This window comes from Tribolium madens, unplaced genomic scaffold, assembly GCF_015345945.1.
Source record: "Tribolium madens isolate multiple individuals breed KSU strain unplaced genomic scaffold, Tmad_KSU_1.1 Scaffold_97;HRSCAF=244;Tcas5.2_LG3a, whole genome shotgun sequence".
Taxonomy (NCBI): Eukaryota; Metazoa; Arthropoda; class Insecta; order Coleoptera; family Tenebrionidae; genus Tribolium; species Tribolium madens.
In genome coordinates, this window is record NW_025401069.1 from 9402150 (window position 1) to 9420977 (window position 18828).

General features: G+C 31.2%; 1 protein-coding gene and 1 non-coding gene across 6 annotated transcripts in view; both read right to left on the reverse strand.

Annotated features, from left to right (window-relative positions):
• LOC123015120 (potassium channel subfamily T member 2) overlaps positions 1 to 18828 on the reverse strand; it is a 121342-nt gene that overhangs the window by 82349 nt on the left and 20165 nt on the right. Inside the window, exons 1-2 of one of the 5 annotated variants that reach the window (XM_044414610.1) lie at positions 7515 to 7624; positions 2977 to 3325 (exon numbers count right to left, since the gene is read on the reverse strand). The exons of 2 other annotated variants lie outside the window; for them this stretch is intronic. In XM_044414610.1, the coding sequence (XP_044270545.1) occupies positions 2977 to 3143 (167 nt within the window). In that variant the 5' untranslated portion in view covers positions 3144 to 3325; positions 7515 to 7624. Of the gene's footprint in view, positions 1 to 2976; positions 3366 to 7514; positions 7625 to 18828 lie in introns of those variants that run through there. 2 more of the 5 variants (XM_044414618.1, XM_044414612.1) reach the window with 2 other exon arrangements.
• Positions 12494 to 12566, reverse strand: Trnaa-agc. Its single transcript has one exon. It is a non-coding gene; the product is annotated as a tRNA-Ala (tRNA).

Sequence of the window (18828 nt, forward strand, 5' to 3'; positions counted from 1 at the left end):
TTTCTTCACACAATTTACAGAATATTAGAAAAAAGAAAAGTATTTTATCCACACTCGAACTGACGTTCTCGCGGTTAAACATTCTTGCGTGGATAAAACGCTACCTAACACACTCTTACAATAAATAACTATTATTTTTCTTTGCTTAATTACCAATGTAATGTTATATTTACAGTTTTAGACTGTAATTTTTTCTTTGTTAATCATTATTTGTTAAAAGTAGAAACAGTAATTAATCCGTTTTCAATCATTACGACAAATGGTAGCTAAAATTCTAGGAAGCTGACAATTCAGGTAATAGATATTTGATTTATGGTGATTGAGATGACTCTAGCACTAAATTCACGACTTATGACATGTCGCATATTTGGTATTCTAACTATAGAAGTCCACACAATTCTACAGTATGTCCCCGGATTGAGTCAGCAAGAGGAAAAAATATCACATTGGCGGTTTTATTATTTTGACAATGATGTCACTTTGACAAATGAGTTTAAGCAAGTTAAATAACAAAAATGTTTGTGAAAAACATAATTTTAATAAACAGCAACTCAAAGAAACAGCTTTAAGGTATAGCTTGTTCCAAATCTGGTGGCGAACTGACGTTGTCAAAAATGACTGAATTTTGACACTAAACATATGTTTACTATTAAAAAAAATATTGTTCATAAGCGTCGTATGAAATAATATTTCAAAACCACTGTTATTCTTTAAAAAATTATAATAAGTAGGTACTAGTACAAAAGATGAAGAATGATGAACAAATTATTAAATTGTTAGCACATGAAAAGAATTTTCAAAAATAATATTTATAACAATCCTTGTCTTCAAAATTTTTAAAGAAAAAAAGTACGCCCATGTATTTTTTATCTTAACCAAGTGGTCGCACTCCAAGTGTCTTTTCTGTCACTGTCAGTTCGCCACCAGATATGGAATAAGCTCTAAAAACTAAAGTCATTTTTAACATTCTTTTTTTAACATTTTGAACTACCATTATTTAATTAAAAAATTAATTGTCAAAGTGACATATAGTTGTCAAATAATTAAAACCGCCAATATGATAAGACTTAAAAAGCAGAGAAAAATTATTCTTAAGTCCAAAATTAAGAGAAAAATTAACTTTTCTTTCTACTGAGTTAGAATAATGAAGTTTTAATTACAGATTTGCTGGTTTCAAGTAAAGTAAAAACTTTTTTCCTTTGCAGTTTTGGCGTAAAATCAAAGATAAATTTTTTTTCCTCTTGTAAACTCAATCCGGGGAAATACTGTATATAACATCAAAAATAAACGTCATTTTTTAAAAAAGAGAAAAGTGATTTATTTTATGAATAAAAAATGTTTTAAAAAGAGGTAAACATCAATCAGATTCTACTTTTCCTCTCAATATAGCCTTCGTTCAATCAAAATAAAAAGCTATCCTAAATCTTGTCGTTTTTATATGTTCCGAAGTACTTGAAAATCTTAGGGAAATCATTCGACAACGCAGTTTGCGATCTTATAGGAAATATTGAGTGAATTGTAAACGAAAAGTTATATTCGTACAAATGCAGACATCAGGAGTACTCACATTAAAATTTATATCGTTCTAAAACATAAATCTTGCTCTGACCTATGATCTTTCACGTTCTTTTTCATCATAGTATCATAAAGTAGCCATATATCAAACAGGCTCTAAAAATATTTAAACCTCTAATATTTTTGACCCTAATAGCTTTTCCGAGCGGAAAATCAATTTACTGAATCAACAAAATAATTACAGATGCGTCCATAATAATAAAAAAGTGCTTTGTTTACTTACTGATGAGCTGGTAAATCGATAATTCGTAGTGTGTGGGATTGTCATGCTTACCTGCAACAAGAAAAAAAAAGGTTTCAAGTTTAAATTAAAAGACAACAAAAAACGATTATAAGTCTTGGAAGCTAAGGTACAAGAAATAAGTGATTCTTTAGCAATAGCGTCAAAGTCTCAAATAGAGCGTCGGGGAATAAAGGTTTAAAAGTTGGAAAACTATTGCGTGGTCTAAGGTTATTGAAATGGAAAGGGTTCAAGAGGCAGCACCAGAATAAAGCTTCCGTTTGGTCTAGAACGTGTTAAATCCCCATAAGCGGATGTGTCAGGGAGTGAAATGTTTATACCATCTATTCGTGAAGTTTGTGGTGTAATGTGCAAGTAAAGTCGCTAAAGTAGACTTGCCTGAGGAATTTATAGTTGAGCTAAACTAAAATATAGGCTGCCTCAGTATCTGTCAATACATTTCCCAACCGTAAATGTAAAAGAATATATTTGACAAAACCCAACTAAAATTATTGTCCCATTTGGGAGAACTCGAGCTCAAATTACATTTTACAGAAATAATGTAGGAAACAGCAGTTTAGCTGTTATAACGTCGCTAGCGCTTATATTTTTCTTTTATCTGCTTACAAGACAAAATGTTTTTCAGATAAATTTCAGTGGATGCTTTCTTTAGTGTCCTAAAAAATGTCATTTCATTCCTCCACAGGACTGATGCTTTCAATTTGCTCCACTACAGAAAATGCTTCACAGCTCATCAGTAAAATTTTTATCCTTATCTCATCCATTTTATCGACATAAGAGGGTTATACAAAATCCTGATTTTATAATTGCTGGCACGAAATTCCAACCGAGCCGATTGAAACTCCTCGTTAATCCCCTTGCTTTTTGCTATTCATCAAGTCTATTTTTGAACGACATGTAGGTGTGGTATCCACAAAATTTAGACGAAAAATATGAAAATAAGCCGATAAATTTGTTTTCTACGTGAACAACCTTTAATTTGTATAAAAAGGGTAAATTATTTCGACTCATGAATATTTAGAATGAAGAATTTCAGGCCTAATTGTCTGATTATAATAAAGTTTCGAATAAATTTAAATGCAAATTGGTTTTATTTGTAACGTGGATTACATAAAAGCTGCGAAACTGGGCCAGCGAAACATTTTTAATTCCAAACAAACCTTTCATCTAGTCTCCAGCTAGACCTACTGATGTCGCTCCAGGCACTCATACTGCGATTCCTCCTCGGCATCAGGATGGACCTGCTAGGTCTCCTGTCGAGGATCTCCGGCAGAAAATTGACCCTGGCCTTGGCGGCTGGAGGTGAGGGTTCTCCATTGGGGAGCATCTCGTAAGTCCAGTAGCCCCCCAGCCTAGAATTTCGACGACTTCCCGCCAGTTTGTCGGTTTGAGGAGCCAGGATACTGGCTCCGTCCGACGGAGAGGTGCTCGGCGAAGAATCGATGGTGAAGGTGAAAATTGCACAGTTAAAAAAGACACTTTTGAGGTTAACACTCACACCGCATTTCACTGCGAAATTTTAAAACATTTTATTTTTGCAATAATTGAACTATGAATAAATAATTTTTTAATTTTTATCTGAAGTAACAAATCAATAAAACCTCTAATGAAAGGATGTTATTTTTAGAGTTGCATTGACAGAAGCATTAGAAATGTAGTACATACATAAAAATGTTGTCGACAATAGATTTTTATCTTTGGTGCAATGTAATGTTCTTTTTTCTCGGATCGTAGACACGTATAAGGGTCAAAAGTCGATTAAGAGAAAAATTTATTAGTTTCGCAATGCCTGCTGTTCTGTCTTCAACAGTCTTCCAGCTGTCTTAATTTCTGCTAGATTTAAATGAGGCGATTGTTAATTACTTTTCGGTAGTTAAAGTTTTCACTAAATTTTTACTTGAAACTCGAGTTGCTTTAATTGGAGCAATTAAAAATTTCCGGTTATTGTCAATCATTGCCTTATGAGTGTAATAATTAAAATAATGAATCATTTATTGTAGCCTTTCAAATGTAATAAACAAGTATATTAAAAAAATTAAAGATTAAAAAAATTATAGATTTTTCTAAAAAAATTTTGATTTGAATATTATTTAACCTCATTTTTTTGCCAATAATCACTACTCTGGTATTTAAATATGCTTTATTTTATACTGTCCGGCAAATTAAGCCTCACGGCTCCATTTTGATGCGCGAAATAAGCTTATTATGGTATCAGAGCCAGTAAGTATAATCAAACAACACCTACCCGATTGTGATTTTTGACATAAAACGCAATGCAATTTTTTTACTAATTTTTTTAAAACAATATAAAATAAAATACATTACAAGAGTTTAAAAGGTCATTTTACTGCTGTAAATGTAAAAGTACATTGTATCAAAATAAAATAAAAAATGAGTAGCAAAACTGATGGACTTTTTATTCACCGGAGGGTAATTCGTCGTAGCCACAATAAAAGCAAGAATTTGAGTGTGATGAAAAATAAGGAGTCACCTTTTACTCTTTTCCTTAAGAATACATATTTATCTCTAACACTGCAAATGATTTGCTAAAAATTACCACCTAGCTTTCTTTTTTCAGTATGAATGAAATGAAATACGTTCTGAATATAAAATTTTCTTTTCAACTCCTCCTGAATTCGTTCTTTAAAATGTTTTTGCAAAAACATCCTGAATTATTTATTTTAATTAAATATCCATCTTTTTAGAATATCTTCCTCATTATCCTCATTATGCATGATGCTAACTGCAAGTTCACTCAATCCAGACGAAATCAACAAGCAAAAAACATTTCACGTTTCAATCAGAAAAACTCAACCAAAGGCATTGTTAAAAATTTATTAAAGCTGTAAGTTTTAGTACAAAATTTATATCCCGCTCGGCAAGAAACTACAATTCAATCTGTCCTAAAAAGACAATTCCTAGATTCCAACATCGGTTTGTTCCCAAGAGAATTGAGATGGAAACTGTGATAATCTCAAGCCCAAACGTCTAACTAACCGAAAAAATGGAGGTTGGTGTCGACTTCATAATGACCCAAATGAAAATAATAAAAAAATCAGTGTCCTTCTTCAGCAGAAAATTACAAAATTACAAAATTGACTAGTTTTGTAACTGGAATTACACAACAGCTATTAAGTCATTTTCAAAGGAGAGAACGCATTGTCATGTAAATAAAATCAAGATGCGCCACGAGATGAACTATTTGGTATAAGTCGAGTTCATTTCCTGAGTATTTCGCTTTATACACATGAGACATGACATAAAGGTAGGGTAAATAGATTGATGAAATCCTAAGCCCAAAAAATTACGTAATAGAAACACAAGACGGAGTACTTGGTATGAGAAATTGGCCGTAGCTTATTCCTTATTTGTACGCAGAGAGGAAAATATATAAAACAGAAAAATTGTAAAATTTGACATAGAAAGGAAAGCCTTCAGGGAAAGATGCGTACAGCTAAATTACAAAATTATGCAAAGGTGCATAATACAAACTGGGTCTGCATAAATATTAATGGCTTAGTTGTGTAACCTGCTTGTAACATATTTAACTGCTATGACAAAAAATCAACACTTAATTACTTGGAAATAACAAAGTTTCTTCCTGCGTATCGTGTAATAGCTACTGTTAGTATCTAGTACACAAGATAAAAATGCACATAAAAAAGTAATAAAAGAGTAATAAGAAAAAAAGCGCATCATAAACCACGAATGTGGTTGTGGTACCTACATTTTAATTGGATATTAGTTGAACAAAAACTGGGGAAAATTCTTGCAACAAAATCTATTTGTGTTATTTTGTAAACCCCAAACTTAAATACAAAATGGAATGATATTTTCTTAAGACTGAAGTCACTCCTAAATTATGGCGGTCTTATTTAAATATCCCTTTTGGAAATAAACACGGCCACAAATCAAATTTCGCATAATCTTGTTGATTTACCATGACTACAAATTAACGCTTTAATTATCACAGAAACGTGATCACAACCTACATTAGGAATGGTCCATCATCTAGGTGAAATTTATAGGGGAGATTATACTTGACGAGACAGATTAGTTATCTACGTGGAGTTATTAAGACTCGACTGTCTTGGACCGTAATTTACACCACCTTTCAAAAAAATTCCGTCTTGACTAAATCCAATCCACAATTTAAAAATAAATTATTTTTCCATCAAAACGGAAATCCGGTGCAAAATCACCTTTTAGTCAAACCTAAACGATTAATTACCTACCCATTAAATTAGTTGTCAAGTCGCTTAATTAATATGATTTAAGCAAAGTTAGCACCGAACAGGGTTGATGTCGTTAATTAATTCATGAAAATTCCGAGACTTTTCAGGATTTGCTTCGAAAGAATTGAGGTCACATGTAGGAAAACTGCGGCGATTCACGCAACGTCCTACAATTTTATTTTTAATGCGATTAAGATTTTTGCTAATTTAAAATAATGGCGAAATTTGCCTTTACATAACGTAGAACATGTCGGATATTAAAATGTTTATGAAATTAAGTCAGCAGCTTAATTGTAATTTATTCACACTAATTTTAAACCGTGAGATTTTTGCTTCTAGGGCTTGGAAAAACTAAAAGTTTGCACCACACAATCTAGTGTTTAGTTTACTGTAAAAACTGTACACAGAATTCCATTTAGCCAAGCAATGGCAATGCGATACTTTGAATTCAAATGTGATGAGCGAGAAAAATTTTAAAAGTTTTCTATTATTGAAAACACACATCTTTCTCCTTTTATCACATTCTCCACTTACAAAATGATTTCAAAGAAAGCAAACGAACATATTTAAAAGTCTTGCCCTTCTTTCACAATAAAATATTCTGTTTGAAATATGAATAAGTTATGACTACCCTATCACAAAAACCTCTTCGTGCAGCTTTTATTTTAGTTCATTGTTAAGTTGGACATAGAGGGAAAAAGTTTTAATGGAATGTCTTTCACAGCCGGATTGTATGCACCAGAAGTTTAGATAATTGATAAACGAGACGACTTTTTATACTTTTATTTAAACAAAAATTCTAGCCTAAAATGTTCTATAAAAAAAGAACGAGAACTGTTACACCCATCTTTTTAGAAAAGTTGAAATTGTATAAAATAAACTTAGGAAATCCAATTTGAAGACTAGACATTTTCCCTGTTATCTCATTTACTGAAAAATTGGATCGAAAGTGAATATGTCTCGTGAAAAACAAATTTACAACTTTCGATCTGATATAATTTTTCACCACGTGTCAAACTAACATTCTTCTACATATATAATTTATTAAAAGCTTTTTACAGATTTAGTCTTTCCTGTCAATAGTCTTTTAACATTGATAAAACTTTAAGGTAGACTAAAAATTAAATTTGGTAGCAGATGCTTCCAAAATCTCATTAATAATATTTGTCGTCAAACTTTAAATAAATTATATTTGGTTTGTTTTCGTGGACCTCAAGAAGCGGGTAACAATGGAATCGATAAACTCTCTCATTTTCAAATTCCTACAATAACAAAATTTTCCTGTGACATGCCACTGATCTATTTTAGTTTCCGGGCGATTCCGGAATGGGCCAACTCGATTTGTTTTCTAAATCGTCTGCAATTGCAGCAAAACCGCTCCAATCGCCTCCCATTTTTAATTAGCCCCAATTAGAGGTTTCATTGATTGATGCCAAAAAGTCGATCAAAGTCTGCAATTTTACCTTTGACCAATTTTTATTGCAATTACCACTGCACTTATAAAACACAACAAGTTAGAACTGTCACTAATCTCGTGGGTCGAATCGGCTCGACTCCAATTGAGTGGTTGATGGCACGGTAAAGAGCGATAATCGCGAAGAGGTTAGGGTTTGAGAGCACACCGTGATGTTGACCAAGCAGAGGATGTTTCACGGGGACTGCCAGAATGCGCCAAGGGGTAGCTACCGTTCCCTCAAATCGATCGGGGTAGCAACTGCGGCTCTGCTCGTAACACGATGCGGAGCGGCCTCCCCCCCAACAGCTGACTGTCAAAGAAGAAGCTTTTTTTTCGAAGAAGCCACTTCAAAGACCGATAGTTGATGCAATAAACAAGAAACTAATAGCCGAACCTGAAACGGTTTGTTCACTGAGATTTGTGAAGAAACTAATTTCACGGTGCAGAAGCGGTGAAGAATTTCGAAGTTGGTCGGAGTTGCGCTTTTCATAGTTGGGGCATTTCGAGCTTTGATGTCGCAGTAAAAATAAGCTTTGTGGAGGAATTTATAACAAAATGGATACAAACTAAATTGTTTTATTAAACGTGTTGGATTTATGGTGGAATTGTATTAACTTTATTGGTGCATATATTTTCATAGCTATGCGAGGGTGAAAAGCATGAACGAAGCTAGCCTGATTAAAGTTTTATAAGTTGACTTTAAACCGTTTTTACCAACACATTACTTTTTACTGCTAAGTGGATTAAATACTTTGGGCAAAAAACCTTTTGTTGCTCAACTAATCCTTTGATTCAAGTAATAACATAAAATATTCTAAATTTATTTAATGTGAAATTACATATTCAAAAGACACATTAAACTAAATGTGGTTGTAAATAAAATACAAACTTCAGTGGGCATTTAAATAGACCCTCAGTCTGATAGATAACCTGAGTCCTCAGAGTAATAAAATATTTCCTACGTCAGTTTGTTGTAATATCTATAATATCTTAAATATAATATATCTTAACAAACTAAAATGCTTTAAAAAATATTACGGATGTTTTAAAATTTAGAGAACAAACGTCGGATAAGAAAGTATAAGATTTTAATTAAAAAATATAGTTCATCATGGCTTAACCAAATATTCTTGGTAAAATATACTTATAAAGAGGAGGGGACTATTTGCCTAACCTGTTTCGTTTTTTATAAAAGCATCATCAGAAGCTGCTTTTTAATTTAAAGGATTTGTCTAAAAAGTAAACACAAAATAACATGAAAATTACCATTAAAAATTCTTTTTTACAAAGTGTTAAAAAAAATTAAAAGAAAATTTCACTCTAAATTGAAAAAAAATCTATTTTGTTTTTATCATCATTACCAACTTATTTTCTTTATTTTAAGAATGTTTGTGTTTTTAATAATGTTTTATGTCTCTAACTTATAATTGAATGTTATTCTGCATTACTACTCAGCAAAGCTTACTCAGAAAGTGCGAGTGATGCTGATGTTAAATTTTTTCTGAGATTCGTTTGATGATGGATGAGCTGAGAGGAAATATTAAAACAGCAATACATCATCGATATTTGAAAGGCGTAAAACGAGACAACCAAAACATTCATACTTTATCCATTTCTCGGTTTTTCATGCATTTGTATCAGCTGTAAAACATCCAGTCTAATGAAACAGAAACATTTTACAGCTTTTTCTCTCCTAAAATGTGTAGGCTTATATAAACAAAAATGTTAATAATAGGTACATATCATATTCTTATCTGATTTATTTTATTTAAAAAAGTAAAGTGAGCATCTTTATTTAAACAACTCAATTTGGATTTTTTTTATGTGTTCAAGTCGAATAAAAAAAATATTCAGCAACAAAAACATGAGAGCACAATTCTAAGCTTACATTGTTCGAGTTGAAATTCGCAAGTAGTAACCAAGACTACAATGCGATAATATTCTGGAATTAAATTAGCAACAAATTACAAAAACGTTTTGTTGAGGAAATGACTTGTCAGTGTGTATTGTCAATGATTATTTGTTAGAAACCACATGGAATTTCATTTAGCTTCGTTTTAAATAACTTTTTGATTGCCCTATAGTTTTACAAACAAAAATGCGGATTGACAAAATATTAGTTTTGTATTATCATTTTCTCCCAAAACTAAGTTAAACATTGCAACAAAATATCGAAGTAAATATCTTTTGTTGAAAATCCATCAAGCAAAGTACACACAACAGAAAAGCAAACAGAAATTAATCGTTTCAATAATAATTCAATATCAAACTTTTTCTTCCACAAGTGCAAAATTAGCTCGCGATATTTTACAAACTTCCGCTAAATCCCAACTTCTAGAATGTTCATTATAAGAAGTAATAAGCTTCCCCGGAAATGTCCTTGAAACATGTAACGTGCTTCTTTGAAAACTATTTAAACTCCGGATGCTTACAACTTGCAATTTTAATTAAAACGCAACTTTATACAAATTTTCGTCAGGTGCCGAGATGAAACCGTCAAAAGCGGAGGAGATAAATCTAGGCGTGAAGTCTCAACCAACTATTAGGTGAAATTCGTGACCAATACATGAAGCACCTACATATTACGAGAAGTTGATGGAGCGCAACAGGTAGATTATTGAAGAAAAGAGCTTAAATAAGGAGTAACTAAGTTTGTAAATTAAGAAAGAAAATAAACAATTTTGGAAGTTTTAACAGTGTCTGTTCTAATTACATTAATTAAAAGTCATGGAATTTTAATTTAATTTTATTTTCAAGCGGCTATAAAAGCCTACAAAAATAAGGTTGAAAGGATTGAGGAAGCAAGGATAATAAATAAGAGAGTGTTGCTCGTTGAGATAACACGATCGAAGCTGTTATAATGTAAATGTTAGGAAAGACTGCAAAAAATCGTGATTGTGTAGATACATAATAAATTTCAAATGACAGAACCACTTGATTAGTGGTCATTAGATATTAATAACGTTAATCAAGACCTGTTTTTGATGTGTTCAAACATTTCAGTTGAAAATGTAGCAACGTTCCTGTTTCATTTCCTATTATAGTAGACTAAAACGTTTAGTTTTAGACTCGGTTTTAGACAACCAACTGTAATGATAAGCTTTATGTAGAATTACTGACGTCTTTTTTATACAAATAATAGTTCATAATGATGACAAACTGCCATCAAGATCTGATAACTTACCTCACAGTTAATTTTTTGTAACATTTTACTTGTTTTCAAACTTGTCATCAAATTAATTCAATTTTATAGCGCACCAATTTTCTGCTGTACGTTTCCCGCGATCAAATATTCAGTAGACTTTGAGCATTTTCACTCCTTGTACAAATATAACTTTGATTCTCCGGGTAATACAAGTACACAAAAATGTTGTAAGCCGTCGTAAATCTGATAATGTATTTTCAGGAGAACGTATAGTGTGACTGACATCGTATACATGTTCTAGATTAAGGAAGAATATATCACGGGATCATAGTATATTGTTTAAGGCCAAAGCGAAAATTCCGATTTATGTGCGGTTAACAAACGTATTTTTTCATCAATTCTTCTATTATGTATTTTTAAATTGTCTAAATGTCACCATTTAAATTTACTTTGTGTTGGTGACAAAGACTAAGACAAAGCTGAGAAAGAGGTTAGAGCTCTGATTGTGTTTCCTATTACAAAGCTTCAAATACTTCGATTCTCGAATAAACTTTTATTGAGTGAGTTCGATAAGGTGCAGTCTCAAGTAGCTCGAAAAGGGAAATGCAGAATATTTCTAGGAGCTACCGGAATATAACAGTAAATAAACATATCGGCAATCTGGGAATAAGGTTCCCAAGTAGGATTTTTGTATATCTTGCTTAATATAGTTTTACGTAAAGATAAAAATAGGTTATTTTTTTGGTATTGGATATAGGTATAATCGCCAAAATTGAGATCGTGTCTTCGCAAACTTGATATCGACAAAATAACAAAATAAAACAATTTTTCTGTTTATTTTTGCAAGGTATTAAACAAAGTTCTATCTTTCACTTAATTTCTTTTTATAAATCTCTTTATTTTTTAGTCATTCTTAGACGTGGTGTGAATTAAAATCTCCCAGGCTAATATTTTCCGCTTTATTATAAACTATTTTTCACTTCACGAATCGTAAATAAGTCTAATTTGTTTTTTCACACATCAAAAATCTCGATTAGTCTCTTTGTTTCTTCATGCTTCACGCCATGTTTTATTATGTATATTAAAAAATGAACAAAATGAGAAGAATTATTTAAGACAAAAATAAGAAAATTGTTTGTGTCTATTTTCGGGTTTTAGAAAAATTGCTTGTTTTGTTAGCACTTATCCTGATAAAACCATAGAGATCCGATAAATGATAGGTACATTGCACACACTAGGCGCAAAATATGGATTCACATTACATGCAAAATGCAATAATAAAATTGTTTGTGTGTATTTTCGAGTTTAAAAAAAATATTTCTTTTGTTAGCACATCCTGATAAATATAAATATAAATTCTGTACCCAAAATGGACAAATTTCCCCACGTATGTACATACCTCAAGTCTCAGGCTTGCTAACTGGACAATATTGAACAGAAAAGTGTACGACAAAAGATTTTTTTTTAATCTTAGGGTAATTGATCCTGCTTTTTCCCAGAGGAGAATAGAGCAAATTAGAAGAAAATTGAGAGCCACTGGAAACAATGGCCCACTATCAGTAATTTAATTATGGATTAGTTTAAAAAAATAAAAAAGTTTTAAAGAAGTTATAAACATCTAAAAAAATTCCCAAAACTTTAATGGCATACGTTAATTTTATAGCAACTATGTATTATTTAAATCGCATACATAATTAGTAATTATATTACCGGCTGATTTTCAAGCTCTTTTTATTATGTAAGTTATAACTTATAAAAAATATTATAACAGAAACATCCCGGTGATAAGCAATAGTTGTATTACTAATTAAAATCTCTATGTCGTGAAGCGAAAAAAATGTTGGAGGCGCCGGGTATCGATCCCGGTACCTCTCGCATGCTAAGCGAGCGCTCTACCATCTGAGCTACGCCCCCTGTTGAACAATCTTTCCCACTCATTGACTGCATTCGTGCGTTGCATTATTTCTTAAAACCTAGTTGTTTAATTTAATTCTGATTAAATAGAATGAGTTTTTATATTTCAATAAAATTATTATTACACAAAAAATTTAACTACTTATATTAAGAAAAGCAATAACATTAAGATAAAATAATTATTGAGTTACTTCTTATTACGTATTAAACTCACTCACATACCTAATTAGAATAATATAAATTATTGAAATAGTACTAATAGTTAATGTTAAATGATAAATGTGCTTCTACAATCTACATTATTATTTTATGTTTATGTTTTATAAAAATACATCTCTCGCTATAAGTTCTATTATAAAAATAATAAAAAATATTTGTCACTACATTAACACTAAAATACGTAACATAACTTTTTAACGCTGATTCGTAATTCAAAAGAAGATTATTTTTATAAAGCCTGCCACCATCATCGTAACGTTTGCGCCTTAATACTCTTAGAATTTTTTTCATTTACGCTAACAAAAATATAATAAAATTTAATTTTTATTCTTTTACTCGTATACATACAGTCCCACCGAGTTGAAAAAGTCCATTAGTGACCTTTTATTGGTCGATTTTGCTTAGTTTTAAAAATAGGAGGTTTTTTTTGACGAAAACATGCACTTTAAAAATTTATTACACAAAAACTAAGACATCTAAAAATATTTTTTTTACTACCGCAAAGGAGAAGGTACAAGCTTGTAACATTTTTTTATGGTTGAAAATAATTTTATGCGATGCACTAGATTAGTATCTGTCAATGTCCTATACAATTTTTTTTTAATTTACCATTTAGAGGTCACTAATAAACTTTTTCAACTCTCTGGGGCACCCTGTATACACATAGTAAGTAATTCCGCATATTTATAATCCCATTTACATAAAACTGCAATTTACTTCATCATATCATATCATTTTTAATGTATTCTTCAGCATCCTATATTTTCTTATAATTACATTAAAAGGTAAACAGTACACAGCCTTTTCTAAACATTTGGCCACCAAATACATGTTGTAAGTTTAACCCAAACTCAAGTGTTATTCAAGCCGTTATATAATTAACGACAACTCCGCAATCCCTGGGTTTTAGTCAAAACCACTTTTATTAACCCTCTCAGACTAGAAGACAAAACTAATAAGAAACCAAAAATTTCTTTCATTATTATTCCACAAGGGTCTATCCTCGGAAATTCAGGTGTCAGTGATTTTTGTAGAAAAACGTGGAATGAATGTTTTAAATACCTGCCGCACAAAAATTACAATTTAAAAAAATGTACTGTGTTGTCGCAGAGAGTTGGACCATTTGAAAGTTTTAATACGTCAAAATTTTTAGGTCTCATTTTTTGTCCGCAATGGTCTATTTCGGGTAGACCCAACTCACCAAAAGACAAGTCGTCAACTCCGGTTTATTTGGGTCTACTTGTAAAAACAATTGTCGAGAAAAATTGTTTTTGTGCCACCTAACGGCAGTTCTTCAACTCACAAAATAAGTAAATTTTTTGATTGCGCGTCGCGCCATCTAGTTGTTGGTAGCACAGTAAGAGTTCACTACGTTTACATAGAACAACTAATCGATACCATCAAAATGAGAACTATTGACGTGTTCCACATGTTCAAATTAATTTTTTGTTTCAAACGATATTTAACCTCTGTAGGAACATTGTTTTATCAACAAACATTTCTAGAAAATAACTGACCTCTAAATTATTAAAATAAATAGTTATTTGAAACTACATACTGAAACCGAGCGCAAAACAAGCCAACTTCAAATCAGAATAAACACAAAACAAATCTGAAAAGAAACATCAGTATTTCTGATTTTCTCTCATCCTTGTCTATGAACAGTCCTTTTTCAACCATTAATCTTTGATACTAAACACTGTCATCTTAAATTAACCGTTAAAGTCGGTTGGTTTGGATTATAACTTAAACCCACGTAATTCGTGTCTAGTAATTTATTTATTTAACATTCAACTGTTCCAACATCCACACATCACAAGTGAATCAGTAAGTATAAAACACCAATGACGTAGATACTTATTAAGTAATAAGTAAAGTTATTTCAAGAAAGGTGACATCTATATTTTATTTTTAATAATCAATAGCCATTTGCTAATCATATGGTTGAGGTAGGTCAGTTTTAACAGCCTTCGACCCACTTCTATAGAGGTACATTCAACTTATTAATATAAATAAACCTGCCCAAGAGGGGTGATAAGCGTATCAATCGATTCTTGTGCGCCGATTTTTGATTAATAAATTATATTGTCAGGTAGATCGACCCACATTTACGATTTTCAACGTGTTGGAAATACTAATGGCACCCCACGGAATATGTAAAAGTACTAGTGAATGATAAAAAAAAATTACCCAGTTTATCAAAAAAGCTTGAATAATTCTCTACTCTAGTGATAGAAAATTAGAAAGCGCACATTTACGGAGTAAAACGGTTGAAGGCAAATAACATCGCAAAATATTGCCAAATCGTGATGAATAATTGCATTAAAAACGTTGATGACCAAAACTGCTGGCAGCATTTTTAATTGTATTAAGCACTTTTATCAGTCAATAACAATGACGTAACGCAAAGTAGACATTTCGTTCACTTTCGCTAGCTGATCTTGAGTTTTCAAATGAACTGAAACGGAATCAATATTCTCTATAAAATAAAAAAAAACTATTTCTGTAAAGACGGAGATAATTAAATCAGTTTGGGATTCTTTTCAAAAAAAGTTTTCCGTGTGTTCTTGCGACTAAGGATCAAATTTGCCTACAAGCTTAGTCCTGATTTTTAACACCAACGTCATATCGAGAATATGACCTCAAAACATTACAGTTTTGGTGAATTTCACGTTGACCAAATTAAATCAAAAGTTCTTTGACAACTAGACATTATTTGAAACACATTCTTGCACATATTTTGTAAAACTATTATGTGCTACTCCTATAATTTGCCCCAGTAGCAACGTGTATCCGTCTTCAGGTGTTCAAAAACTTTGTATACTGTTCACAAGAGGTCAGCGTAAAAAACACGTCATTAACCTTCCTTTGTAAACAATTTATTGCATTATCAAAAGATTTAAAACTACAGTAAAACCACTCAAAAACGGACACCGATGGAGAATCTTTAATTGTCCGTTGTGAAGAGGTGTCCCTTAATGAGAGGTGTGCTGAATTTGTAAAAAAAAATTGAAAAGCCATTTATTTAAAATAACAAAAACAAAATTATTATAAAATTACAGTTCTTAAATTATAACTTGATTAATGCCCTGCCTTTACGTCGTTACCTACCAATAAAAAACTGTAATCAAAGGGAGCGTAAGTCACACTGTTAAAATATATTACGTTGAAATTTACTTGAAATTAAAGTTTAAACCTAAATTCGGTGTTTTTTACCCAAATCAAAGAAAAAGTAAGTACTGCGTAACAGAACTCTATGCAACACCTGCATCATAATTTATTAGCTAAATTTGGAAAAAATTGTTCAGTGTAATTTTTGCTCTGATACAATAGGTCTGCTGTTGATAACAATTCATCTTCTTACAAGCATTACAAAAAAATTGAAAAAAACATTTTTATTTAAAACATCGTTAATTTTTGTTTGTTTGTTTATACCAAAAGTTTTTTTATTATGTTTTAGAGTTTGTTACTAATAATAATAAGTTTTTCTTTTATTCTGTATTCTGCAACTCATTAATTTAATCATTGAATCTTATACGACCTGTTGTAGAGTAAACCGTTGTGTGGGGTCTGTCCGTTGTAGGAGGTAAATTTATGAGATTATGGTAATTGGGGAAAATTTCCCTATTAGTTACGTTCCTACAAAAATGTCCGTTATCAAGAGGTATCCTCCATTTAGAGGTGTCCGTTAAGGGAGATTTTACTGTACTAATAATATCACACAAATTTAACAAATATTTTTTTTTGTATTATATCTAGTGCCATCTATGCTAAAGTAGCTTAATTTTTTTACGTGACTATTTTATGGAAAAAAGTCCTTTTTCCATAAATCCCATAAATAATTGCTATTCATTAATTAAAGTGATTATGCCAAAACGATAGCTTTTATTTTCCATCTACTTCTCGTTTCCAGTTTCCAAATATACATTTAAAATGTATGTACATACATATTTTGTTTAACTATTCAGAAAACATGAAAATAAGATTATATTATTAAACAGGAACAAGCGGAAGGAAATTAAATGTATTTTCTCTATGTTTGCAAACCCGCTGTATAAATAATGGTAATAGGTATTAGTCGCTTAGTTTCATCCCATTTCCAAGTCGATTTTATACCTCAAGGGGCAAGTTAAAAAATAAGTAATATTTTTCCAAGCTTGTTAATATTTCCTATATTTTTCTAGATAGTTTAAAGTCAAATTACTTTGCCACCCTACAAAACGAATTATTTTTTTTGTGAGAAATACATTTGAATTTTTACGATACATTCATCGGCTAGCGTGTATGTGAGTTTCAATTAAAATTTACAGTCCCTGATGTTGAACTTTTTAACACAAAAGTTACATCTGGAATTAGTTATGAAAGTTATACATCACTCCGTCCTCTATCTAATTAATAAAACTTGTTTAACTTTAAACAAGTTTAACTTTAGGTGTGTATAAACAAAATGATAAAACAATAAATAAAAGGATGTAAAATTACACATTTATTTTGCAAGTCCTAAAACACCCAAACAAGGTTTATATTGATCCCGGGTTAGTGTAAATCTGTTTGAACCTGTTGGACACCTTTGTCTTATCAAACAATCCCCCCGACCTTCTAAAGCCTGGTATTCCACAACGTTGAAAAATAATGAGCCAACTACATCTTCGCAATGTTTATAAAAAGCAATCCTCTTATCGTTGTGCTTAAAAATCGTCAATCCAATATGTGGAACGTCACAAAAAATAATCTTCAGCGATAAAATGACTGTGTTCTAGATAAAATAATAACAAAATCCCAGATGCCACGCAGCTTTTTATTGACTACCGAAAGCTGTTACAACGACAATTCTGCCTCCAACTTTTTAAATATTCTCGGAGATTTCATCATGTTTTTCCTCCACAAAAGTCATTTTGAACAAATTTCCATTTTATAAAGCAATGCGAAAGTATCCATTAAAATCAATTGATAAATTAATAAAACGCTTTTTGCCGTTGGTGAACAAAACTCATTTATTCCAAATGAATAAACAAATAGGGTGCAACTGGAATTCCTCCTGCGTTTTGGGTCATATTACGCCCGAATAATCGACGGTTGCCCTCTGTTAGCATTCATCATACCAACCCCAGTGGTTGCAGGCAATTTTCCGCACGAAATTTTTGGTGAAAATTTCATTGTTAACGATGTTTCTACCATTATTAATTTTTAAAAAGATAAAAAAAGGCAAAGCTTTGAAGCCACAACCGTAAAACTGAATTACTTAACAGTAATCATAACAATTCTTAATGACTTTCCGCAGTCATAAATCCAATTAAAAACAAATTATCTAATAAATCATAAAAGTACGCGTAATACCTGAAGAAATGTCACTTTAAACAAAGAATTAAAACATAAATATTCAACTACGCCACTTGTAATTAATTGATGTAGCTATCTACTAATGTGCTCTGGGTGACATTTTTTGTTGAAGAAAAATAACGCGATTAATTTGATGCATTTTCTGAAAGTTACAAAGTGTTGGGTTTTATTCATTACAGTAAGGTGATGGCACTTTGGCTACGTCTTTTATTCATTGTTAAGTGATAAATTGATGGAGAGCTTTAGGAGGTAATCAAGATTGGAAGAGCTTGGTTTTTCTATTGTTATAAATTAAAAAGCGTTCAAGAATAAGATTACGAGTACAAGAATATAATCTGTACATTATAGTTGCTCTTAATTAAAGAAGAAAAGCTTTTGCTCGTTCATGTAACTTTAAATAAGACCGCAATGTTTAAGTTTTATTATATCTATTATTGTGACGCCTCCAAGTATTTAATGAGTCGTAATGAAAGTAATGTATAAAGAAAGTAATAAATTAAAACGTTTTTTATGACAATTTTATTAAAATTATAAATCAGTAAAAATTCGAGACGATAAAAAAATTAAAGAAAAAGACATTCATCATTTTAGAAACATGGTAATTAATAAACAGATAAAAAAATTCTTCCAGCTTAAATTTATTCGACGAGTCAGTTAAAACTTTGTGATAGCTTTTTACGTTCTTTTATTATTTTCATCCAAC